The sequence below is a fragment of the Panthera tigris genome, chromosome A2, assembly GCF_018350195.1.
Source record: "Panthera tigris isolate Pti1 chromosome A2, P.tigris_Pti1_mat1.1, whole genome shotgun sequence".
In the NCBI taxonomy this organism is placed as follows: Eukaryota; Metazoa; Chordata; class Mammalia; order Carnivora; family Felidae; genus Panthera; species Panthera tigris.
Genome location: NC_056661.1, coordinates 143,123,768 through 143,151,003, shown reverse-complemented (window position 1 = coordinate 143,151,003; position 27,236 = coordinate 143,123,768). Strand labels below are relative to the sequence as shown.

General features: G+C 41.6%; 1 protein-coding gene across 1 annotated transcript in view; it reads right to left on the bottom strand.

Moving 5' to 3' along the window:
- The window catches only part of SND1 (staphylococcal nuclease and tudor domain containing 1), a 422,592-nt gene that overhangs the window by 185,327 nt on the left and 210,029 nt on the right, over positions 1–27,236 (bottom strand). The window contains exon 13 of the mRNA XM_007089922.2: positions 6,921–7,031. Within this exon, the coding sequence (XP_007089984.2) occupies positions 6,921–7,031 (111 nt within the window). The remainder of the gene's footprint in view (positions 1–6,920; positions 7,032–27,236) is intronic.

Genomic DNA, 27,236 nt, shown 5'->3' with positions numbered 1-27,236 from the left:
TAAGAAAACAGGAGGAAAAGAGAAGAAATAGGAAAATCGCAATATCCAGAGGTGTTATTAAAGTTATTTAACGTCGGTCCCTCTGAGATTACATGCTTTGTAAGGCTTGAGTCTATTATCTTTTTTCTTCATTACTATTATCCCCAATGCCTGGGACCCAGGATATACTCAAGAAAATGAGAATGGAGAGAGGAAATGAATGCAAAGCCATCACATCCAAGATAAACCTGCCTTGAACAACTATTCCCAGGAGAGGAATGATTTGTTTTCTTCGAGAACTGGTTAACTCATATAATCTATACACTGTGATAGGATTTATTAGTTTTAAAATTTCAAAACATACAACTCAACATCAATTTTCTCACTGGATTGGTATAGAGATGAAACTTGATTTTTATTAAGAGATTTAACAAATCGGAACTGTGTCAAACCAGCAGTGCCGAGCTCTTCCATTTCAAAATCCTAAAGCCAGAGGTTTTGACGTAGCAATGGAAAGTGCTGGTGAGTTAAGTCTTCACATTTCATTCAGAACCAATACTGTAAATGCCAGTTAAATTAAACATACAGAGAGAAGGGACCTTGTCCAAAAGTTTTGTACTTTTTCCAAGAAACAGCTGAAAATTTCTTTTTTTCACCTATCAAAATTTTGGGGAAAAACTCCTATAAGTCAGGGAAAAAGTGGAGCTGCTACGGTTAAATCAGGAGTAGGAGACCTGCAGCTCCTGTGGTACCTGCGGTTCTTGTCAGTGGTACTGAAAGCCCTTCAGTGGAGATGCACGGACATTAGTAAGCCCCTCTCAGCCCCCAGTAACTGCATCACCCAGAGAGAATGTTACTTCAGTTTCTCTCTGAAATGGCTAACTGATATTGGCCCAGGAAAGAGCAAGTTCTAGCCTTCTGACCGGTCTGTGATGGCAATGCCAGCACAGATTTCCTAGAGGTTCAAGGAGAGAGAAGTCTGCAACAGGGAGGGAGCTGTCAACCATACTAGGCAAACACAAAAGCTATTGGATAGGATTTTAATCAAGGGCTGGTGTTTATGGGGTTTGGAGATTAGACGTGCAAAAGTCAGCAAGGCAGGAGCACTAGCTGTTTTGTTTTAGTTTTTGAGGCAAGGGCATGTTGCAAGGTTTGTTCAATGAGAAAAATGAGTCCGTGTGGAGACTGGGGAGACAGGGAGCCCCGGCGGAGCTGCAGCGGGGGCAGGCTGTGCTCGCCTTTCAACGACGGGGACAGCGCCAGGTTTCTAAGTCTGCAGTGTGCCGGGTGAGACAGAGAATACACACCGAAAGATAAGGGAGAGCCTGCCCTTTTTTCTTCTCCCGAGATAACCCTAACCTCATTATGTATGTCCAGAATGAATCTAAATTCATTTAAGTCTGCTCAGACACTAGACTGTTCGATGCAATTGCTTTCCAACAGTCAAGCCAGGGCATCAATTTCTTTTCTGAATATATACATCCTTATGTTGAAATTACAAAATCTTAGAAGTAAAAGGTGCCTTAAAGGAATAAAGTCCCAACACTGAGCTAACATAACTTCTGTGTTTTCCTGCCACAAGCTGCAGATTCTAACAGTTTCTAGGAAATTTTAAAATATTACGTTTTTAAATAAAGTTACTGGTAACTTTAGGAGAGTGTACACAGATGATATCCTCCGGGTCTGGACATCCAAGGAAAACAAGGCACACAGCCAGGCTTTGATGCGACTCCAAGCATTACCAGCTCATCTTCAGTGCCCATAACAAGCTCAGCAAAACCCCACTTGGAAGACCTCTTAGAACACTAAGGAAATTCACATTCTGGCCCACTTCAAATTAAACTGGATGTGTCATATCAAATACACAAGCTAGAATAGGAGAGAAAATGAGAAGGGTCCCAATAATGACTCAGTATCTTGGAAATACCTCAAAAGGATACGAGACAGATTCTCTGAAGGAGTCAAAAGTCCCACCTTAAGTTTAGAACACCCATCAAGCCAAGTAACTCAGGGAGCCAGCTGAGTGAGAAATACTGAAATAAAATGGGAACAGAAAATGTTGGAAAGTCAATATGGGGATGAAAAATTAGGATGGTGCTGAAAAGAAATGATGCATCAGACTCTCAAAGGAGCCCATACGAGGACCCTAATAGGGGGAACCAAGTACAGGAGTGTCAACACAAAGTGTGGGTCAGCTGTATATAAGGGTTTTTTTTGTTTTGTTTTTGTTTTTTAATTAAAAACATGAAGCACACACACTGGAGCTCTTAGAACTCTGGGGGAAAAAAATCAACAATTTTTCAATGGAGTCCATGAGAGAAGCGAGGTGGGAGAGTACCAGCAAAATGCCAAAACCTTATCTTGCCAGGACACAAGGTAATGAGGGAGGAGGCAGCCGATGACAGACAACTAAAGTGGAAAGGAAGGTGCCTATTGGGATTAGGGGTTTATTCATCCTTTCAACAAAAAAGATGTGCTTTCCTCCAAATATGCCAGGGATTTGAGACATAATGAGGGTTTCCCAAAGGCTGAGAGGCATGTGAATGAAGGGGCCTCAAAGGGTCAGCACACTGAACACAGTTGCCTAAGTGGTGTGAGTGGTTTCTGGCAGGTAAGGTGGACAGGTCTGAAAGCGACAGGCAAACTTCAAACTCTTCTTCCTCTCTCTCTGTCCTGGGAAGCCAGGACGCACATAACACATCACTCCCTGAGCTCCAATCAGATGGTCTGAGGAAGGACGGCAGAATATACCCCCTTGCGGGGGAAGCAGTGGCTGCAGAGCCCCGAGAAAGCTCATCAACTCCTGCGCTGCGCTGACCCAAGGAGTCCGCTGAGTTAGCAGGCTGCCCTTTCCCCAAAGCTTATGCTTCTCTAAAAGGATTAATGGCCAAGCAGTGCCGTGGAAAGCAAAGTCCAAGGAAGAGCACTGTGTGCCACTGCCAATACCACTAGTGACAGCCCCGGGGACAGGACGCCAGGGGTCAGGGACAAAGTAATCTGTTGGAGTCAACACCCTCGTGGGGAAGGGCTAACATAAAGTACTGGCCTTGCTTCGTTACCTTCGCCCACATGTTATTTACCCAACAAGTTCCAGGATGAAAGACTGATAGGAATATAGCAGATGTTACTAATTTGGCCTTTGCTAAAGCATTAGATACAGTACCTCAAGAAATTGGACTTGGGAAATTAATTCAAATTGGCTGGGTTCAGCAGACAATCACCAAAGACTAAAAAGTAGCTGAAGGGTGATAATCAAAAGACAGTTAAGTGACAGTCCATACGGTGAGAGACTCGAGGTCAACACCGAAGCCATTCTTGTTTAGGGGTTCTATTCAGGGCCCAGGAAAGGAGTAAACATCTCACTAATGAGATCTGCAGAGGACACTAAGCAGGGAGGTGGAGGATCTGCATAGACAGGGGCATAAAATTATAAGGCAGAGTTCAACTGGAAAAACAGCTAATCTATCTAGGGGAAAATAACCCTACCCACAGATAATATTCAATGGACAGGCAGGACAAGGGGCAGCAGAAGCATGTAAAACGAGCTCTGACATGCTGTATCGTGACAGAACCAAGTAAGAACGCTAAGGCAACATGGGGAGAGTATCATGGGGGAAGGGAGTGCTTCAAAGCGAAAGCAAACTAAAATAAAGCGGAGTGCCAGAAAACAGGTGGTCTTAAATAAGCGGGGTCAACTCTACCACTAAAAAGGGGGGAAGGTACATTCTGCACTGAAACTATTTTTTAATAGCTACAAAACTCCCATTCCCATCTGGCAGGTGTTCTAGTCTTTCTCGGATCTTCATTCACCTCGCTGGGAGTCAGTGTCTAGAAGATGGCACAGGGCCGCCCTCCTGGGGCTCGCTAACAATACGGCTTTAAAGGAAGACTCACAGTTCACGCTGGCCATTTCTCCTAATTTTTTATGAGGTCTGTACTGCCTTATGGCAGTGCCTCACAGGTTTGGGGAAGTGGTTAATTCCTCTCTGTTTACTCAACCTGCAACACTGCAATGACCCCGAAGCCAGTTTTTCTACCATCAGTCTGAAAGCAATGGCTCAACACAATTATCTCTAGGCTGCTCACTGCTTTAGCAGACAAGCATGTTGTTACATTGATTCCACTTAAAATGAGTGCTAAAGAGGCTGTTTTCTTCTTAAAACCTCAAAGTTAAAAAATTTCACTATCCTCAATACCCAAGAAACAAACAATCCAATTAAAAAATGGGCAGGGTCACGAATAGACATTTCTCCAAAGAAGGCAAACACATGGTCAACAGATACATGAAAAGATGCTCAACATTACTTATCATCAGGGAAATGTAAATCAAAACTACAAACAGAGATCATCTTGCACCTGTCAGAATGGCTAAAATCAACAACACAAGAAACAACGGGTATTGGTGAGGGTGTGGAGAAAGGGGAATCCTCTTGCACTGTTGGCAGGAATGCCAACTGGTGCAGCCATCCTGGGAAACAGAATGGAGGGTTCCTCAAAAAGTTAAAAACAGAACTACCCTATAATCCAGCAATTACACTACTAGGTATTTACCCAAAGAATACAAAAATACTAGTTCAAAGGGATACATGCACTCTGATGTTTAGAGCAGCATTATCTACAACAGCCAAGTTATGGAAACAGCCCAAGTGTCCAATGATTGATGAATGAAGAAGTGGTGGACAAATACACGATGTAATATCCCTCAGCCATAAAAAGAATGAAACCTTCCCACTTGCAATGACATGGCGAGAGCTAGAGAGTATTATGCTAAGCAAAATTGGTCAGAGAAAGACAAATACCATAGGATTTTACTCATATGTTGAATTTAAGAAACAAAATAAATGAGCAAAGGGGTGGGGGAAAGAGGGAGGCAAACAAAAAAATAGACTCTTAACTACAGAGACCAAACTGATGGTGAGCAGAGTGGGTGGGTGGGAGGGTGTGTTGAATAGGTGATGGGGATTAAAGAGTACACTTGTGACAAGCACCAGGTGATGTATGGAAGTGTTGAATCACTATATTGTACACTTGAAACTAATATTATACTGTATGTTAACTGAAATTTAAATAAAAACTGAAAATATTTACAACATAATCTGTACAAATGTCACCATCTATGCATACTCATTAAACTAGCATGACGTAGCTATTTCCAACAGCGTAAGAAAGCTTGTTAGGGCAGCTGGCTAGCTTAGTTGGTACAGCATGCGACTCTTGATCTCAGAATTGTGAGTTTAAGCCCCCACATTGGGTATGTATAGCTTACTTTCAAAAAAAAAAAAGTAAAAAATAAATAAATAAATAAATAAAAAGAAACAGAAAGCCTCTTGTGGACTCCCTTTCCAGAGCATCTATGCAAATTATTTTCATGTCTATCTATCTGCCTGTCACAAATATTCACTAGTGGCAGAGTGACCCAGGGGCAGAAAACAGGAGTCTAGATCCTACTGTGTTGCTTAGTGCTCTTGCTATGCTGGGAATCCATAAATCTATTTTTCAAGTTACCACTAGGCCTGGCTGAGCCCACCCATATAGGCTGAGCACAGACTCACCCTCCGAGTCCCACCAAAGTACAGTGTAATTACTGTCCATTTCCTAGAAGAGCTAGGTTATCAAATAGTACTCAGAGATATGAAGCCACATTTCCCCCTATGGGTTCTTTCAGCCAGGCTGCCTTAGTGATAATATAGGCAGGTCAAGGAGGAGGAAGTGAGGAAGGATTAAGAGAAACACCAATTATGGACCATATATCATGTTATTTTATGCTGGCCATTAAAGTACCTTAAATAACCAAAGATATCGGTGTTTTCGCTGAACTCTTTGTGTTCATGAATCAGATTTTAGACAGGGCCTATTGGGAAAAGCCCACAAGAAAGAATCCAAAACGCCACAACAGTCTGACAGACCGATTTCTTAGCTGACATTCTGTGTGACATTCGACAGATGCTCTATCCATCAGGATGTGACACAGTGTTAGACGTAAATGTCACATATCAGGGCAATGTTCTGGGCCAAAGAGCAAAAGAAGTGATCTCAATGACGAAGTCTCAAGTGTAGATAACATGTGCCCAAACCCATTCCCCCTCAAACTGTAGAGCACAGCCTGGTAACTACCAAACTTCTAGAACTAAGTAAGTGGCTGAGTGCGGCATGCACCTCTTTGAAATATGGGCTATATTTTGTTTGAGACCAGTCTGCTGAACTACCCAAGTCAGTTCACCGAGAGAAGCTCGTTTTTTGCTCTTTCCTGGGAAATCTGGGAATCACTAAACTACCAGCACCACCCAGTGACAGAAGTCTCTGTAAGAGCCATAAGCAATGTCATTGGTAAGAAATAACTCTGAGCAGTACGCATGTCCTTGGGGCAACCGGCCACAGGGATCAAGGACAAGAGTAAAATGTCACAAGGCTTCTCAAGTGCTCTCCTGCCAGCTGTCAGAAGTGTGAAACCAAAACTCATTTCCTAATAAATGTTTTCATTTCCTTTGTACATGACAAAAGGTTGAGAGGTGATAAATGGGAGGGGCTGGGGAGCAGAGGTCTCTGGAGGTAAGAACCTGAGGCAAATGTCCTGCACACAGAGGCGGAGATTCATTGTTAGTCCCAGGGAATGACAGGATGGTGGTGGTAAAAATATCTTATACAATTATGTTCTCACCTAGGAGTCATTTTACATCTAAATAAGATCATATCTGATATATGCTTATTTTGCAGATTTAAAAACAACGGAGGCCCAAGTAGTACTTCATCAAGGTTACACAGCACATTTCGAGGGTGCCCCTTTTCTTCTGATGGGGAAAAACTGGGATAAAAGCATACTATAAGCTTTCCCAGCATATTGCTTGCCATTACATTCTGCTCAGGGATGGGCAGGATAGTGGGAAAGAAAAAAGTGGGGCTGTGGGTCCCACTGTGTTCACTTTAATAATTACTCATCTCACCTGGCCTCTGCAGCAAGCAGTTCATCGTAGTGCGAGGACCGCTGGTCATCGTCCTGCCGGTATCGGATCACTGTGGCTAGGCCTTTGCTGACGAGGGCCTCAGCAATGTTTCTGCAACAGAAAAGATAGGTCAGTGAGCACTAGAGGTACACATGGGGCTCAGTCAACATAAATAATAACAGTTAGCACCTGGAGGTCTTAACGCATCCTGACACGGGGAGGGAGAAGCCAAGGATTTCAAGACCAGTGAGTTGTTAAGGCTAGAAATCCAAATGAAAGGTAGAATAACAAAGTTCCCTAGCTCAGCATCTTTCTGGTTACTACAGTCAGATGCTATATCAATCCATACATAAGAACCAGCAGAAAATATCTGTAAAAAGCCCACATTAGACAGGGCTATTTACAGAATGTTATAAACAAGCCACTACCCTCAAGAAAAGTCTGCTCTAAAATATCAAGCACACAGATAAAAAACAGAACACATAAAAGCATGACCTAAATTTCTTAAAATCTCCTTTCTAGCCTATAGTATAACTAGAAAATGCCTTATTCCAGCTTGGCAATGTTAGAAAAGTTAGTTTAACATAACACCCCCAGTAATTCTCTTCTCCTCAGAACTCCTGACAGTGGTTCTCCCACTAAAGGGGGCTTCTAGAAGGTAAGGCTATGAATGGATTTGGGAGGGAGGGTTACTGTGGTGGAATGAGAGTCCATTATGAAGAAATGGCACGAGATGGGGGAACAAATAAAGCAAAACATGTAAAATCTGAGATGAGCAGCTTTGGAGCAATATTCCAGATAAAAGTCCTTTTAGGACTACAGGAATATTCTAAGTAGACTCCTGCTTCAAGCAATTCTCGAATGTGTTGAATCCTCTTTTCTTCAGTAGAATACGAGGTGTCACGTGGTTCGTACTCTAACTAGAGCGTACACTGGAAATGACGCTCAGACAACTAATGCGGCAGATCCGCCTGGTTCCTCCCCAAGCTGGAAAGGAACCTTTGATGTGAAGCAAAAACAAGCTGCAAACTGCAAAACCGAATTTTCAAAAATTACCTGTAGCCAGCACTGGAAGACAAGAGGCATGATACTGCTGGGGGAGAGTGGTGGTTATATCTTCCTTTGTGCCTGTCATAGTTACACCAAAGGCCCCACTCAAACCATCTGGTTGACTGCCCTTCAGGGAGGAGGTAGGGTAAGCAATAGGCTACCGTACCATATGCTAGGATCTAGTGTTGTTTGGAAACGTAGTTAACTCTTAACACACTGGTGTTCTTAGAACCTCAGACTCGAGATGCTGGTGACTGGACTAACCACCCTATGTGCATATTTAAGCCACTGAAGGGCTCTCTTCATCGAAACCCAGGAAATTACTTTTTTAAAAGAAGAACAGAATATGTGAGGGTAGAGAAAATAGGAAAAGATGCTATGGCTGATTCTCTCTCATTATGTGCCCCTCTGCTGCCTGTTTATCTACTGCCAGCACGATATTAATATCTCCAAACCGCCGCGGAATTAGCACTTCTCAAAATCCACTCCCACAAAGAGGCTGCTTTGCTGGCCACCCTGTCTCCTGAGTCACTGCAGAAGCGTGCTGGCACACACTGTCATTATCACAGAGTGGGGTTTGGCTGCATGGAGAATGCCAACAGCCCAGAGTCAGCAGCTGTAGGTATTGCTATATGGTGAGAATTAATTGAGGGTGTTACCAGAAAGCCCCCAAAAGGGCAGGAGGGTGGCTCCACCCACCCACAGGCCAGAGAGGAGAACGGGGACACCCCCACCTGTGGCAGGTTGAGAGGTCTTGGGGATTTGAAATGCCTGAAGAACAAACACCTATTTGTTACTGCATTTCGAACTACAGCGCATTCACATTTTATAGTCAACACACAGGGTTTGGAGAAGAAAGCTGGAATGACTGAACAGGCAAGAAGAGATTCACACAAATACACTTCTACATGAAGAGATAGAGAAACAAAGCAAAACAGTACAAATGTTTAATGATCCACTCGTGTTACTGCTGTTCAAATCAATTTACAGAACTGAACTTGAGTACCTGCACAGCCAGCAGAGAACCAAGGGCACAAACCTTCCCTTCTGTAACCTATCAGCTAACAGACATTCTTAGATGAACCAGGTAAGGCCTCAGATTCCCACTCCACAGCCTGCCCACGACCAGCCTTTCCCTTCTCTCCACAGCTTAGAGGGTTAGTAGCTACATTCTGTTCACTTCTTACCCCTAATTACAGATTTCTCCTGAAGGGACAGTGGTGCTGGTGATTAGTGAGCAGCAAGGAGAGTAAAAGCACATGAAATAATAACAGCTGTCATTGTTGGGTATTTACTACAAGCCAAGCATGTGAAAATAACATCAAATGTATTTTTTTCTTGGTGTGTGCTCCCTTGTGAGAATTCATTACACCATCTTACAATTATAAATTGACTGTCTATCTTCCTTTCTAAATTAGGAGGTCTAAGAGGGCAAGGGCTGCATATTTCTGTATCCAAGTGTCTAGTACAATACTTGGCATAAAGTAGGCAGTAAATATTTCCTGAATGAACTTAGTTTACTTAGGATAACTTTTTATTTATTTGTTTTTTTATCTTTTATTTATTTTTGAGAGACAGAGTAGGAGCAGGGAAGGGGCAGAGAGAGGCAGACACAGAATCCGAAGCAGGCTCCAGGCTCTGAGCTGCCAGCGCAGAGCCTGAAGCAGGGTTTGAACCCACAGGCTGCGAGATCATGACCTGAGCCGAAGTCGGGTGCTTAACTGACTAAGCCACAAAGGCACCCCGGGATAACTTCTTAAATGTGGCAAAATCACATTTAATTTTATTTTAATGCCTCCTGAAAATGTTGAGATACCATTTGGATTATCAGAAAAACACCTAATCACTTCGGAAATATAGCCCTGGAAAATTATTATCCTAAGCATCTATTAGCCATGCTTGCCTTGCATAGAGTTAAGGACAAAAGCTTTCTATGTGCCTTACTAGCTTTTGTCTTTCTCCTCCCCATTATCTAAAATTTGAAATTAAAGAGAATGAGAGGGAGAGAGACAAAAAAATGGAATTAGCCTAGATCCATGTACTTGATGCTCTCATTCACTTCTTTTGGCCACTAATGAAAGGTCCGGAGATTTTCCCCTTGGCCAACGATGGCTCATAACCTGACACTGGGGTATTCATCAGTTGCCCAGTGGAAAAAAGAGAACATTAAATTGTGTGCTATGGCATTAGGCTGCTTTAGACAAATTTATAAGTTCTGCTTTCTTGAGTGTATCAGTAATTCTACTCCAATTACACATGTCTGGCTCGAATGGATAATTCACAATCAGCATACAAAAAGGGACCTAACAGCCTTGGAAGTCTAACAGGAAATCATCTCTCTGTATCAGCTAGAAATACAAGGAATTAGTGCTGGGACTGAAACGCTTCTCCAAACTAAAAGATAAATTTATATTCTGGTAATAGTGAACCATCTCCATCAGGCATGATCGGGTATTCCTGATACAAACACAAGCAACATAGGCCTCACATACAGGCTTTCTCAAAAGGTCCCCAGGTAGTTGACATCTTCCCTACCCACTTGTTTCCACAGTAAGCAGGTTGCAAAAAGCTCACGCTTTCCCATTATAAGATACATTTGAAACCACCGGGTACTATATTCTGCCAACATGGTGAACAGGTGTTCTAGGCCTACACATGAAAAGAGGATTCTTCAAAAGCAGATTTGAATTACAGTAGTTTATAATTGATGACATTTTGCCTAGCCCCTACCCCAAGACACTGATAAGTCAGATAATTGTTTAAGAATGTCCCAACTTAGCAGTGTTTATGTGTGTAATTTTGAAACAAACTTACAGGAAAGTTGGACTCGCTGTAACAAAGAAATGCCCTCCTTTGATCCATTTGAGAGTAACCAACCTGTTATACCCTCACCCTCAAAACTTTTAGTGTGCACTTCCTACAAACCAGGATATTTTCCTACAAAGTCAAAACATGAAATGAAAAGAAGGACACATCACTGCCACCTAATCCACAAACTCTACTCAAATTTTGCCAATTATTCCAATGGAATACTTGGTGGGGGGAAAGATCCATGTCTCCTTAGTCTAGAACAGTTCCTTAATCTTTCTTAGGCTACCCCAAGGCCTTAACACTTTTAAAGAGTATAGATAGGTCAGTTATTTTGGTGTGTCCAATATTTCTTTGTGATCAGATACAAGTGATGCAGTTTTGGCAGGAATACCACAGAAGTGATGGATGTACTGTTCCCTTGGCCTCCTATGAAATGTATAATTTACTGACAACGTTCACTTTGATCACACAACTAGGGTACTATCAGGTTTCGCCACTGTAGTTACTCATTTTCTGTTTATAATTGATAGGTATTTTTTGAGGAGACCCTTTGAATTATGTAATTTTCATCCCTCAAACTCCCAAGTTATTCATTTGTTTAATTATATCAATACAATGTCATGGAATATCATTTCATTTAAAGTCATAATCCATTACTATCATTATTTGTTGTAATGTTGAAATTATTTCCAATTTGGCCAGTGGGGGCCATGTCAAGCTGGTTTCTGTTTCCTATGGACATGCCTCCACCCCCATCATTCCTTGAGTACTTCCTTGCTTTCTGGTAGAACAACATATTCCAGGCTTATCTTGTACGGTTTTCTGCAGCTCTGAAATTAGCCATTTATCTAAATAGCCTACATTCACATCTTTATTTCTATACATTTATTTCTATATCAATCTATAACTACTGAAAACCATGTGCGGCAGTCATGAAAATGTGCCTCTCGGATCTCTAACTGCAGGAAGTGTAATTGACTGACAGTCCCAGCTGCTGTGCTCTGAAATCCATCACTGTTTCAGCCAAGGCTATGCTTCCCACCAGCTGCTCCTAGACTGAGCACAGCAGATACCAAGGCAGGCCTATTGCTGAGAGATGTGGGACTCCTCTGATGGCAACTCTGGCTTGAGGACTCCTTGTTGGCTTTATGGTAACTCTCTTAGAACTTGGCCAATTAGACTTTTCCAATTCAACCTTCCTTTCCTCGCACCCTTTGCCACAGAGATTAGACCTGCACTGCAGTCTGATGGCACTCCCAGCCTCTTTCAGCTCCCTTCCCATTTTCCCTCAAAAGGGTCTTCCCCAATTAACCTCTTTCATGTCTAATTCTGTCTTGGCATCAGCTTTTTAGAGAACCTGAACTAATATACCAGGAGTTTACAAAGATACCAACAATCCTACTCCTAACACTACAGCATTCATTTTCATTTTCTTCCTTTTCTTCTGACAGCAAGAAACCTGTATTCCATTATCCTTAACAGTTTTACTTATATGAATAACCTTTGCTATATACATACATACATACATACATACACACACTGTCTCACACATTCTGTGACTTCCAGGATTTGGTCCTAACAGTAGAACTAATTTAAAGGGAATGCATCACTTGATAAAACAGAACCTGGGTGGGGCACCTGAGTGGCTCAGTGGGTTAAGCACCTGCTCTTGATTTGGGCTCAGGCCATGATCCCAGGATCATGGGATTGAGCCCTACATGGGGCTCTGTGCTGAGCGTGGAGCCTGCTTGGGATTCTCTCTCTCTCTCTCTCTCTCTCTCTCTCTCTCTCTCTCTCTCTCTCTCTTTCTCTCTCTCTCTCTCTCTCTCCCTCTCTCCCTACCCCCCCATTCTCAGCTCCTTTCCCCCACTCATGCTTTCTCTCTAAAATAAGTTAAAAAATAATTTTCTTAATGAATAAAACAAAACAAAATCCCCCAAAACAGAACCTGGGTTTACATGGGTAAGTACTTCAAGAGTGGGCATGGACAGTAATACCATTACATACACTTGCTCACATGCATGCATCTGAACAGGAATAACAGATAACTCTCAATGGCTCTGGCTCACAGATCTTCATCTAGCTGTTGGAGCTTAACATTTACCACTTAGAAAACATCTACATTTTATCAGTCACTGAGCTGTCCACGGCGATTGCAAAAGTGGAATATTTTCCTCAAAGCAAACATACACGTGGACGCATATCCAGAATAATGTAAGCCTATAAAGAAATGGCTCTACACTATATTCTAGTCAAGGCTAAACAAAGGGTTGAAAGATAATCAACAGCTCAATTCATTTACAAAAGTCACAATGTTGTCAAAGGTTCATATTTCACACACACACACACACACACACACACACACACACACACACACACACACACACACACTTTCCATACAATGTTTGCAGTAACTTCAAGGCCCTGTAGTCAAATTTCATAAACTGAGCACAACATGCACCCCATGGCTATTCATTGTGAGAACATGGATGCAACAAGACATCAGGCATGTCGCCTGGCCCCCTGTCACCCCATGACCCCTCAAAGAGTCCAATGTCTTAAAGCCAAAAAACTGCCTTCACATTCTTTTCATATTGGCTGTACCTCTGCCATAAAGACAGGCTTTCTCGTAAGTGCTGGGATGGAGATCCCCGGCTGACAGGGTTCCAATATTGATTTCTAACATACCAGATGGCACATCTCACTTTTCCTCAGCTACATAGGGATGTTCTACTGTGGGGCTGAACCACAGAGAAGTTAAAGGGTGCTGATGTCTTTCTTTGCAAACAGGTAAGAGAAAAGAGGAAGGAGGGAGAGGTCACCACAGGATTTAACACGTAGGCAGAAAGCAGCAAGGATGAGAAATCTGTTTTCTTCAGAATATTAGGTCCACCTTTAATCCTATGGTTGGCTCTCCACTCTAAAAGATAGTGCAGAAGTGGGGAAAATGATTAATGGCTAACAGGCCCAAAAGCCAGGCTCCCTTTAGATCTTCTTTACAAGTTCACACTAAGACCTCTAATATCTATGCCCTTTGAGGCAGGAACCTGACAATTTCAGGCTTGAGATAGACTTAGTTTTTATAGGCTGACAAAATACGGCTATAAAGGGCAAGAGTGAAATTCTAGATGAGAGGCATCTACAGACAATGGGCAATGAATAGGTCTCTTTTATCATGTTACTGTTTTTCAACCAGGCCTCAAACTAGGAAAAAGTCTTACAGAGCAACAAGTAGCTTCTGAAAACTCGTAAGTAAGTCTCCAATGGATCACACATTGCCCCTTGCACCCACAGTCCTTCATCCTCCAATCTCCAATGACTGAGGTCCCATGAATCTGGAACAATGATGCACCCCACATCCACATTTTTCTTAAAATACATCCAGGAGGCACTTCCCACATAACCAAGCAGCATATGTAGACAGGAGATTCTGTTTTAGAAGCATCAATAATTAGAAACATCTGAGGTGGCACAACATCCTTTATAGATTTACCAAATCTCTCTCCTACCATATTCCCTATTTTTTCACTCCCCCTTTGAACTAATGTAATTCTAAAAATAACTAAAATAGATTTTTTAATCATTTTACTCTCAAAGGCTCCTTTTTCTGTTTAAAAAGTTCTGTTACCAGGATGACCACCAAAGGACCTGAAGAGTGGCTAGAGACTTTCTCAGAATTCATGACACAAATTGAGAACAAAGAGGAAGATTCAAATGCCTCGATGTCCCTAGACAGGCTTAGCCAGAGATGAGGGTGAAATGAGGAGAAAAGCAGTGGTTATCATGGGCTATATTAAGGTACCTGGAGTCTTAAGATTTGACATCCTTGGTCCAGACTCTGAGATCCACCTACCCAGCTGTGGTTATGTGAAACATAAGACACAGCGTGACCCACAGAGAAGCAAGCCAGACTCAAGCACGACCAACTATGGAATGGGACTGACCTGAACACCCTAGAAGCAAATGAAGGAAAACAACTCACTCTTCTGAACAAAACTCTCTGATAAGTTTTAGTTCACATTTAATGAGCATTCAGATTATGTACAGGTTCTAAACACAACTGTTCTGCCGATGAGAGCATTTTCTAAAGACTAGAGTTGAGATATGAAAATCAAGAACTCTTGGGAACGACTGTATTTTCTTTATACTTTAATGAATCCTAATCATTCTTCCTCAGGGGGAGGAGGATGCGGAAGGAAAGAGTGAACACTGATAGAGACGTACTTCAGTTTGAAGAATTCAAAAGGATACATAATTCAAATGAAACCAAAGAAGGCCCATAAACAAGGCTGGCAGAAAGGAAGAAAGAAAGACAGGAAAGGAAGGAGGGAGGGAGGGAGGGAGGGAGGGAGGGAGGGAAGGAGAAAGGGAAGACAGAGGGGAAAGAAAAAGAACAAAGATCATTCCATGAATAAATTACTGTTTTGTAGACAGATAAGTCCTTGAATGCCCACAGCACACATCCATCAAAACTTCATTACTAATAACAGGCTTACTCCTGAGTACTGACAAAGCCTCTCTACCTTCAGAGGGGCCTCTCAGAGCTTCAGCCATGTTTCAATGAGCAACCAACAGTAAGTACTCTTCGATTTAGGAAGAAAAATAGAAGCAAAGCTATCTAGGGACCAGGGTTTCAAAAGTGGGGGATGAAGAGATGTCACTTCATATTCAACCTGTCAAGAATAGGTAATTCTCTACTTCAACGTGTCTGAGCCTTATCATGCCCATTGCCTTATTTGCACTCATGCCCTACACAAGATCATACCTAGTCTCGATCTCCTGAAAGAATAACTAACAGCTAGGAAAATACAACAGAAATATACTTGGAAGCAGTAGAATTAAACATGTAACCCACTTTGTAACTCTGGCTAGTGGAGAGAAGAGTGTTGAAAAATATGGGTCAAAGTGATTTAGAAAAGGAGGGGGAAGAAGCATAACATCAAATAGTTACATAAAATAGTTATGCTTACTAAATAGACAATTTTATTCTGCACCCCCCCCCCCCCGGGATTTCTTCAATACTGTCATCTTATTGCCACCTCTTACGTGATAGTTTCATTTACTCAGCAATATCATGGTTACGGCTTTATAAGACAAGGAAAACTGGTATTATACTCTATTATGCCAGCTCCTCTGAGTATCGCTGCGCTTACCAGTCATTTCTGAGGAAGTTAGGACAATGATGAACCTTGGATGACGTATGAGGGGCATATTAAGTATAAGTTAAAATAAAATGATGTCCACCATTAAATATCTAATATTTTCCCCAATCTGCAACCCTCAAAATAAGACAAGAAAAACAGTGAAGAAAAAAAATGTCTGTTTAATAGACAGAAACTGCATGCATGGACTTTTCTGAATCTCCCTTCAACTATAGGACAGAACATGGAGTATGTACCCAAAGTTACACTCCCTCTATGAGACAAGCATGCTTCTTTCCCAAGAGATAAACAGATCCTTCAAAAACAATTAAGCAATTAAATATTGGATCTGGCTTGAAGAAAATAAACTAACAAATATGTACTCGCTGTCCAGCCAAACTGGTCCCCTCAATGCTAAATATGCCATGCAGTTACATTTCCAACTATCCATAGGACATGTGAATTCATATGATTCATCACCATGTAAAACTCAGCATTTCAAAAATAACACTCCCTTCCCCAGATTAAGCTTTTCTAAAATCTACTAAATCAGCTCATTCTCCTAACGTCTCCAACTGTAGGGCCATCATACTCCCAGTCCCCTTGGCCTGATGTCTTTTACTTCCACATAAAATTAGTTGCCAAAACTGAACTCAAGTCTCCAAAGTTTCCCTAATGAATGCTTTCTTTCCTTTCTTTCTACCCCAGTTGCAGGTCCCACTGCCTCTCACCTGGGCTTCTTACATCACCGCCCCCTCCCCGCCACCCTTGCAGTGCCCACCAATTTCAAACACTGTGCTCGCCGAAGCCTCTAAAAGCATAGGTCTGGAGAATAATCCTCATTCTCAAGCCCACCACAATCATAAGAGAGCTTTTGTTTGAAAATATCCAATACGGAGAAATATTAAGTTATCAAAAATGAAACAATGATAATGGAGGGGAAGGAGAAAAGGGGGACACAAAGAGAGAGAGAAGGAAAGAGGAGGAGAGGGTTAGGAGAAAGAAAATGGTTAGAGGGAAAGAGAGGAGACTGACTCTGTTTTTAGTACTATTCTAAGACACTTGACACATTTATTAAAACCACTTAATGGTCACAAAATCCTGATGGGTTAGGAACTCTCTTCATCCCTATTTTGCAGATGAGAAACATGAGGCACAGAAAGTTTATAAAGGTCATAAGCGACAAGTTGTAACCAAGAAAGGCTATGCACAGAGACTTGGCATTTCAGTGATGAAAAGGATCTTGCTAACCACCTTACCCAGACCTCATGCTAGAAGCATCAGATGACAGAACTATTTCTTTGATTTTCACTCAAAAGATAATTTCGGATTTAACGAACATCTACTGGGAGTTTACTATAGGATAGGCCTTTAACGCACGTTAATCTACTCCTGCTTGCAATGCAGAGATGATATGTATAAACAGTAAACAGTTTCAGACTTACCACAAACAATCCTGTTTCTACATGTCAGAGCCGTGACTAGAAGCCAGATTTTTTATTCCAATTCGTTTTCCTTTGACTAAACAGTGCCACAGATTCGAGTCACAGACTATTTTTTTTTTAATGTTTATTTATTTTTGAGACAGAGACAGAGCATGAACGGGGGAGGGTCAGAGAGAGAGGGAGACACAGAATCCGAAGCAGGCTCCAGGCTCTGAGCCGTCAGCACAGAGCCCGACGCGGGGCTCGAACTCACGGACCGCGAGATCATGACCTGAGCCGAAGTCGGACGCTTAACCGACTGAGCCACCCAGGCACCCCTCGGGTCACAGACTATTAAAGGCATTCTGCAACAGAGCCTTTGTATATCTCTCTACACCTATTCCATTAAATGCCTTTCAATCTTCTGCTCAGTCGTCTTAGCTACCAAGAGTCTTGCATTCTCCCGTCTATATGCTGTTGGCTGCACCACTCATTTTGCACTCATCTTTGCACCACTGTATCTTATTTTCTTCCTTTGTGTATGAATCTGGTCTTCCTAACTAGATCATATTCCTTACCAGTCCAAAATGTGCCACTTAGTAGACACTTAATAAATATTTATTGGCTAGCTGACTGATTTTACTCTTGAGTTCCCAGGGGGTTCTGTGGGCATTAGATGAAAACAAAGTAATAACTGAGTCATAGAATTTTTGAGCAAAAAATGTCCAGAGAGATAAACCAATCCAAAACCCACCAAAAACAGATAAAGACAGACCCAGAGAGAAACTGAGTATTTTTAAATGGGTTGTCTAAAGAAATGCAGAGAGTGACGCCACCACTATGGGCATCTAAGATCCTTCGGATTCTCAGTCTATTTCCAAAATTTAGCCGAACGTTAAAAAAAAATCTAGCCACATATTATAAATTGATCACTCTATTACTAACATTAGCTAAAATACATACTAAACATTTAATTATAATAATTAAGTACAATTATGATAATAATTGTCTTCTAGGCATTCAGAGGACTTTTTTGGGGGGACAGGGAGAAATGATTCAAAATGTCTGATGACTTTTCTCTCAATATATATTCCAACACAAGGTAAAAATGCACATTGTAAACCTAAGTACGCTTTCTTCATCTCCTATTTTCTATGCTCCCCTTTCCCTTAAGAATTGAACATTTTGCAAAAGAGCAGTGTGGGAGGCATGGACAGAGGTGTATGGTGCGAATGTCCTCAAACTTCACTCCCTCGGTAATAGTGGGGGGCATTAACTGAATTTGTATAGTCACTCAGGGGGCTCTTTCCCCTACCACTGTCCTGGACTCACAAATTAATTCACTGACCCAGAAGAGGTCCTGCTACAAACGATGATCGCAGCCATTCCATACTTTTGTGCGTGGTCTTTATACATGTTTGAAAGACAAATATTCACACATTAGACAATTGCCATCCCCTTTTAACAGAAAGCAATATACCGTTGTTGGAACTTTGTACCATGGAAGATGAAAATCATCAGATGCCTACTATGTCCCTAGCAGCCAGCGCATGAAAACATTGACAATGGCTCTGTCAATTACAGACTCCTGCCTCGGGAGTGATGTGAAGGAGAGGAGGCAATCAGAATTCATTTACAATGGTGTCTTGCCCCTGGGGCAGCATCCCATGCAGATGATGATGGTGTTCGAGCCACATTGCACCAAAGTAAAGACTACCCTGTTTCTTGGTTCTTGACCCTTTGGAGCTGCCCTGATCCCCATTTATTATCCAAGTCTGATGCTCTGGCCTTCGGTCAGTTTTCTTAGCTCCTCATAACTTCCCAACCTATCATCTTTTTTAGGACAACTTATTGCTGTTCCTTGCAACCAAGAGCATCTTAATGGATTTAACTGACAGCATGAAGTTGCATTCCCAAGAGTTTAAAGACAAAGTCCCTAAGCATGGGTCACACAGGTCACAGTGTCCTCTAAACAAGGAAACCTGGGAGCCAAAGCCTAGGGTGAAAGGTAGGTGCTTGTACTAAGGCCTGTGGAAGTCTGTAGGCCCAACAAAGGCCACACAAGGGTGCTCTCTTCCCAGAGTCCCACTGTATCATCCAAATGTCACCCCTTCACAGATTCTAAGGCAGGTGGTGGGGTAGCACTAATCCTTAACCTTTTGCTTAGGTACTCAGGGAGGGAGGACGACTCTATCTTGCCTGCACTACTAGCTGGGTAAGGACTTATTGGTGTGATCTGAACCTGAATACTAAATTCAGGTTCCCCAACCAACCTGTAACCCAACAGTTCCAGTCACCTTGCTAAAGAAAAGGAGAAGTGCAGGAGAAGATGAGAAGCTAGGTATGGATGGAATGAGGATACAGCCACTGGGAGAAGAAATAAAAGTTAGTTTAGGAATGTTCATAAACATATTAAAGCATGTAATATATGAAAAGTGAATATTTTAAAGTCAAGAAAACCTGTATCTATGCTGTTATAAAGATATTACTACATTTAGGTGTAAGGATCAATTATAAGTGCTTCTAACAATGAATGAACATGGGTAAATGTAAAGTAGGTCTGCTGTTAGTGAAAGAGATACTCTACCAGTTACTTCATTTGAGTTTCTAAACAAAAATGATGTCCCAACTACATTCATTTTAATGAAAACAAACAAACAAACAAAAAACAAATTAGAGGTGGTAAAATGCTTAACAGGTCCAAAATGTATCATTAGGAACTATAACCATTCCATTTTAGCTTAGTTTATCTGGTCTGTTTGCTTTCCAAAATGCACACAAGAGGAAACCGACTTTCTTAAAAAGACATTGACAGTGGCTGAGTTTCTCTTTTTTTTTTTTTTAAAGGAGGGTCTAACACAAGACATTATCTCATATCAACACTTTCATGGGGCAAAAAGATCTTCATCATTATAAAAAATGAGTGAAGAGACAGGATAACACAGTACAAAAAATCATCTAAATTATAAAAAATGAGTGAAGAGACAGGATAACACAGCAAAACAGATGAATATGGTAAAAAAAGAAATGTTAAGAATAAATGTTGATCAATTCTCTGAGAGAAGTTACACACAGCATTTTTATTTATTCTTCAATAGTGAAAGCCACTTAATGTTTCTCACTTCCTCCAGCCCTTTGCGGCCATAGAGAGCAATTATGAGCTTGTTTCATAAAGAACTCATGGCACAGAGCAGTGATTCAGGGCAGAGGATCTCGGTTCTTACCCCAGCTCTCTGGCTGTTTAAACTCTTGTAAAGGAGCTAAGCCTGTACCAGTTTCTGTATCTATAAAAAAAGGGAGTAGATGAGACTAGATAGAATGTATGCGAGCTAGACATAATTTAAAAATGAACTACCACTTCCTGATCAATAGTCATACATATTCTATAACAGCTTCACATTTCTACCAGTATTTTTATATAGCACTAGCTGATAATATTCAAGGCAACGTAGATTGTGTATCATTTCAGTAAATATAGAAACATGAAGATATGTTTATATACATTTCTGGTTGTGGTTTGTAGAGCACTGTAGCAGCAGGCACAATTTCTTCCAATCTTTCTATGAGGGTCTGGAAGAGCCCTATCTTTTCTGTGCACACAGTGGTGGTAAAGGATGGGAGGTCAGGCTGCTTGACAAATTTATTTATGCTCGACAAATATTTACTTATTCTTGACAAATGTTATTCTGTTCAACTCTTTAATGTCCACTATTTCTTTAAGATATAGTATGTTACCGGGGCGCCTAGGTGGCTTGGTTAAGTGTCTGACTTTGGCTCAGGTCATGATTTCACAGTTCGTGGGCTCGAGCCCTACGTCCAGCTCTATGCTGACAGCTCAGAGCCTAGAGCCTGCTTTGTATTCTTTGTCTCCCTCTCTCTCTACCCCTCTCCTGCTTGTGCTTTCACTCTCTCAAAAATAAATAAACATTAAAAAAAAAGATATAATATGTTACCCAAATGTTCAGGAATATTAAAAGAGGGAAATTAAAAAAGGGATGAGCAAATAAAAGATGTATGGTAGATTTTCCTTCTTTCTTCTTTTTAATGTGTGTTTATTTTTGAGAGAGACAGAGTATGAGAGGGGGAGGGGCAGAAAGAGAGGGAGACACAGAATCCGAAGGAGCTCCAGGCTCTGAGCTGTCACCACAGAATCTGACGTGGGACTCGAACTCACGAACAGTGAGATCATGACCTGAGCTAAGGCTGGACACTTAGCCGACTGAGCCACTCAGGAGCCCCTATGTGGTAGATTTTCTATCAAGGAAACCAAAGTCCAAACTTCTGGATTCTTCACTGGCCAGTTCCTTTTACTTCAGTGACGTGCTTTTTTCAGTGGCAAGAAACTGACTTAACTCATTAATAGAAATGTGTTCAAACAACTGATTCAAGAGTAGAGCTGTCATCTAACAGGAATCTATTACATTTCTTGCACCTCTGTGGCTCACTAGATTATGCAGAGTAGGTTTACTACTGATCTTATCACTGAACACAGTGGGAAAAAAAAAATCAGAGTCACCTTTACATTTTCATAGTTTGCCAGGTACTATTTTGACCTATCAGGCTTACACTTGAGTAATGTAAGTAGCAGTAACACGTCAATAAAACAATTATGAGATGTTTCTTTAGTAGCCCTTTTGAGATTATAGAAGATTGTTGCACAGTAAATATTAACAAGAGAGGTAGACTTCATTACTATAGACTATAAGGACATATCAGAAATACTTCACTCATTATAATTACAGAGTTTAGAGCTTAAAGGGTCTTAGTGTTCTACTCCAAGTCCCTCATTTTACAGATTGCTAATGTGAGATTCAGAGATATTGTAAACTATTTAGTGAGTGACCTGGACTAGAACTCAGGTCTCAAGTCATAAAACAGGCATCTTTCCACCATGACAACCTGCCCCCAGTTTCATATAAAGATTAGAAAAACTAAAAAATTTAAAAAAAAAAGGGGGGGGGGGGGACACCTGGGTGGCTTAGTCAGGTCAGCGTCTGACTTCAGCTCAGGTCATGATCTCGCGGTCTGTGGGTTCGAGCCCCGCATCGGGCTCTGCGCGGACAGCTCAGAGCCTGGAGCCCGCTTCGGATTCTGTGTCTCCCTCTCTCTCTGCCCCTCCCCCGCTCATGTTCTGTCTGTCTGTCTGTCTCTCTCTGTCAAAAATAAAGAAACATTTAAAAAAATTAAAAAAAAAAAGATTGGAAAAACTACAGCTACACAGAACTAGGATGGATCTCCAGGGCATTATGCTAAATGAAAACAGTCAACCTCAATGGATCACACACTGTATGATTCCATTTATATAATGTTCTTGAAATGACAAAGAGATGGAAAATGGAATACTGGCTGTCATGGATGTTGGGAGGGGAAAGGCATGGTGGCAGAACAAGGGAGATCCTTCGATGACTGAACAGTTTTGTGTCTTGATAGTGGATGGTGGGCACATGGATCTACACACGCGATAAAAGGTCAGAGATTTACACACACACACACACAGCACCGATGCCTGGCTTTGAGATTTTCCTCTAATTATGAAAGATACAACCTTTGCAGGGGGGCCTGCTGGCTGAAGGGTCCATGGGATGGACCTGTGTACTACTGCTGCAACTTCTGTGAATATATAATTACCTCAAAATAGAAGTTAAAGAAAAAGTCAACAGAACTTAAACTTACTACAAAGAAAAGCACCAAAGACTCAAAGTTCCATTCTCAATCAGAATAATTTTCATCCAGAATATTATTTGAAGGGATACATCCTTTGAAGATTGAAGTCAACAAAACTTGCCACCACTCCTCTGTTCAAAACTTGACAATGGCTTCTATCTCATTCAGTGTAAAAGCCAAATACTTGTAGTGGCTACACGGTCAGCTACGCCCTTCCTTATCTTGCTGACCTCATCTCTCACTGCTCCCACCTTCGCTCCCTCTGCTCCAGCCACGATGCATTCTTTCTAACCAGGCACACTTACACCACAAGACCTTTTGTCCCTGGGGTTCTCTTTGCCGTTCTAGCACTTGCTCCTTCACCTCATTCAGGTCTTTGCTCTTGTCATCTATCAGTGAGGCCTGAGTACCTTACTGAAAATCTGCCTCCTTCCAACCCCGGAGTACCTACCTCCTCTACCCTGCTCTAGCTTTATTTTTTGTATAGCACTTAAAAAAAAAAAAAAAGTTTATTTATTTTGAGAGAGAAAGAGAGCAAGAGAGGGCGAGCGAGCATGCACGAGCAGGGGAGGGGCAGAGAGAGAAGGAGAGACAGAATGCTAAGTAAGCTCTACACTCTGAGCACAGCCCAATGTGAGGCTAGATCCCATGAACCACGAGATCATGACCTGAGCTGAAATCAAGAGTCAGGCACTTAACTGACTGAGCCAGCCAGGCGCCCCTATTTTCTGTATAGCTCTAATGACCACCTACGTATTTCTACACATTCTATTTATTTGCTTGCCACCACTGAAATATAAGTTCCTGCCCCCCGCCAAAGCCAGATTTCTCTTCACAGTATTCACTACTTTATTTCCAGTGCCTGGCACATCAATGTACTCAAGAATGAATCTGCTGAATAGACCACAAAGAAAAAAGGAAAAAAGAAAAAGAAACATAAACCAAAGTAGAAAAGTAAAACGAACATGTTACGTTCATTTGGCCTACTAAATGAAAAGGTACAATTTAGGGATTACATATAAACGAAGTTGAGTTTCACTTAGATTGCAATCATGAGACCTTGGTTTCAATTCTTGCTTTAATTAGAAGAAACCTCAGAAAAGATGTTTACCTTTTAAGTCCTATTTTTCTGTTCTATCATACCAAGGGGACTAAATTGAAGAACCTCTAGGGTCCTAGACAAAGCTAAAAATCTAAATGGTTCCCCATGAGACAGAGAACATCTGCATTTCGGGTCTACCCAGGCGAGTCTAGAAAGGAGATAACCCGTAGGGAGCCATGGAAGGTATTTAAACATGTGTTCAAAGACCCAGTATGTGGCAAAAATTATAGTATGTACTAGGAATAAAAAAGAGAGGGAGAGAGAGACACTGATGACCTAGGGTTGTAAGCACCGCGAACATTACAACAGGTAAGCACAGGGTGCTGAGGAAGCACATAGACAGATGCCCAGTTAGGATGTGGTTCTGGCAGGGTACCTAAGGTAAAGCCTCCCTAAGAAGTGACATGCTGAAGGAGGAGAAGGAGCTGGCTAGGAGAAATGTATGTTCAGGCACGGAGAACAGAATGATTTCAAGAACAGTCAGTTTAAGTTGTGTTTCTTTTCCACAAAAATGATGGATGAGAGCCAGGGAATGTTAAATATAAACATGGAGAGGTAAGCAAGGGCCAGATCACGGGTTTGTATTAATCCTAAAGGCCGTGGATGATTAATGAAGACTTTTAAGCAGGAGAATAACAATCAGATTTGTGGAACACAAAGCCAATTGCAGCAGTAGTGTGGAAAATGGATCAGAAAAGAGTAAGACTAGAAACAGGAAGGTCAGTATGGAGACAGCATAAACCAGGTAGTGAGGAGGAAAAGGCTGGAACGAACCTGATATATGTCAGTAGATAATCAGGTATGCAGATTGAGAGAGAGGGATATAAAGATGACACTTTGATTAGTGGAACACAAGACTGACTAAGCGGTGGCACCATCAATCAAGATGTGGGATCATGCAAGTAAAGGAATAGCTTTTTAAAGGGGAGAACATGAGCTCAGTTTTAGCCATACCGGGTTTTGGTTTCTAAGCAGTGAGGTGCAGTAAGTAGTTGGATATACTGGTGGGGGGATCCAGGTGATAAGAACTGGGCTAGAGACCTAGGTTTGGGAATCAGCAGTATCTACGTGAAAACCGAAGCAATGGGATGAATGAGATCACCTGTGGAGGCTGCAGTGGGGTTAAGAAGACTGACAGGGAGGGAAGCCTGGAAAGCACAAATATTTAAGGAGTACTCAAAAGTGGGCCGAAGAGAAGTAATCAGAGTCACAGAGAGAATCCAATCAAATATGCTGTACTAAAAAAATTTTTAAAAGATTGTGATAAGTTTTAAGTACTGCGGAGATCAAGTACAAGCAAGGATTGAGAAGTGTCCTTGAGGGAAACTTTGGTCTCCTAGGTCAGCTCAGTTTCAATGATTTGGAAGGGTCAAAGCAGATTGTAAAGGAATGAAGAGCAAATGGAAGCAGAATTAAAATTTCTTTTAACTCTTTTAACTAACTTGGCTATGAAGAAAAGGAGAAGATTTGCTATAATAAAGACAGAGAATTGGAGGATACTTTTTAAAAATTAGTTAAAAAGAAAGGGGCTAATAACTGATGGCACAAAATCCCTAAGGAGACCAAAAGAGAGAATTGAGAGCGTGTATGCAGAAAACTTCGTTTGGGAAGAAATAGGCTGAAATCTTCCATGGAGATGGGAAGGCAGGAGATAAGAAAGCAAGCAGGGGGAAGACAAGTTTGCAGCTGCGAGAACAAGTTTCAGGCATTTTCCAGATAAGCCCATGTTCTCTCCATACTGTAGGAGATGGGGCTGTCTGCTGAGAATGAGGGGCGAGAGAAGAGAGTAGGGGGCTTGACTGAAGATAGCTGTGAAATCTAAAATGGCTATTGTGGAACGAACATGAAAACAGCATTTATGTTAAATTAAGCCGGCAGCATTATGCAGGAAGAAATGGAGATGGGAAAACCTGCAGTTAGAAAAGGCTTATCAAGAAGGCCACTGAATTGATTTAGGTCTGAGTTGTTGAGTACAAGGAGTGGAACGAGGGCAAAAGTAAATAGGAAAGAACAGAATAGGAAAGGGAATTTGTTAACAAATAAAGGAATCCACCACACCTTCCTAATTAAACCGCTTCTACCAAGTCCCCAAAAGTCACCAAGGCAGGATCAAACATCCTCAGTTATTTCAGCTCCGGTGAGAACTAAAGCTATGGATGGCTTGTTCCCGCCTTGCCCCGACTTTTAGGCATCCCAGTCCAAAATGTTCACACCCCTTTTTGAACAAAGGCGCATAATCCAATTTACCAACCCATTAACCCTCAATACCATGCCTATGTAAAGTACATCTGGAACTACACCCTGTGTGAGCAGTGATCAATTCTGACAGCTGACCGATCAACCTGGACAATTCTTCACAATGATCCTAGTCTAGATTCTTGGCTTCTGTCCAAGCTCACTACGTCACAGACTGATACGAAAGGAAATAAAATCAGCTGAAAGACGACAGTACTTTAGGGAGCAAAACATAAGCTGGGCCTGTTCCACTGCCTGGGGTGCTTTTTAATAAGCTACACAGGTGATTCTGGGGCACACAAGTTTGAAAGCCACCATTTTTAATCAGCATTAGTATTAAACATAATAGTTTTGAAATGAGAGTAGGACATACAAATGGTAATGGAAAGCAGGTATATGGTAAGGTAGGAGGAGGGATAAGCAAAGAGAAACAAAGTTGATAATGATCGAAGCTCTGCATAACAAAATACCGAAGGGAAATCATTTACAGAGGGAAAAAACAGCATGATCAAGATGGACTCTTAGAGAATGTGAAGCCAAAGGACTTAATTATGTCTTTTAAATACATATATATCAAAGGCAAAGTACGGTACTCAGAGAGAGCACATTCATTTTCCTGCTTCTCATTTCACCTCCGAAGTTCATTTCTAAAGACTGACAATCAGCACTGTTTTCGATAGCTGTATGGCATCTTTTCTCTGAAAGAAATATGCAATATGCTAACGCTTTGAGCCACATTTACCTAACCTACTTCTAATCCTGATCTTCTTAAATTAACCAAATGAGAGAAACCACCTCCAATCCTTTATAGATAGGAGCAAAGAGGTCTGGTAACTTAGAAAGGGCAATGGGCAAGGGTAAGTAAACTACAGGGAAATTCAAGAAAGCC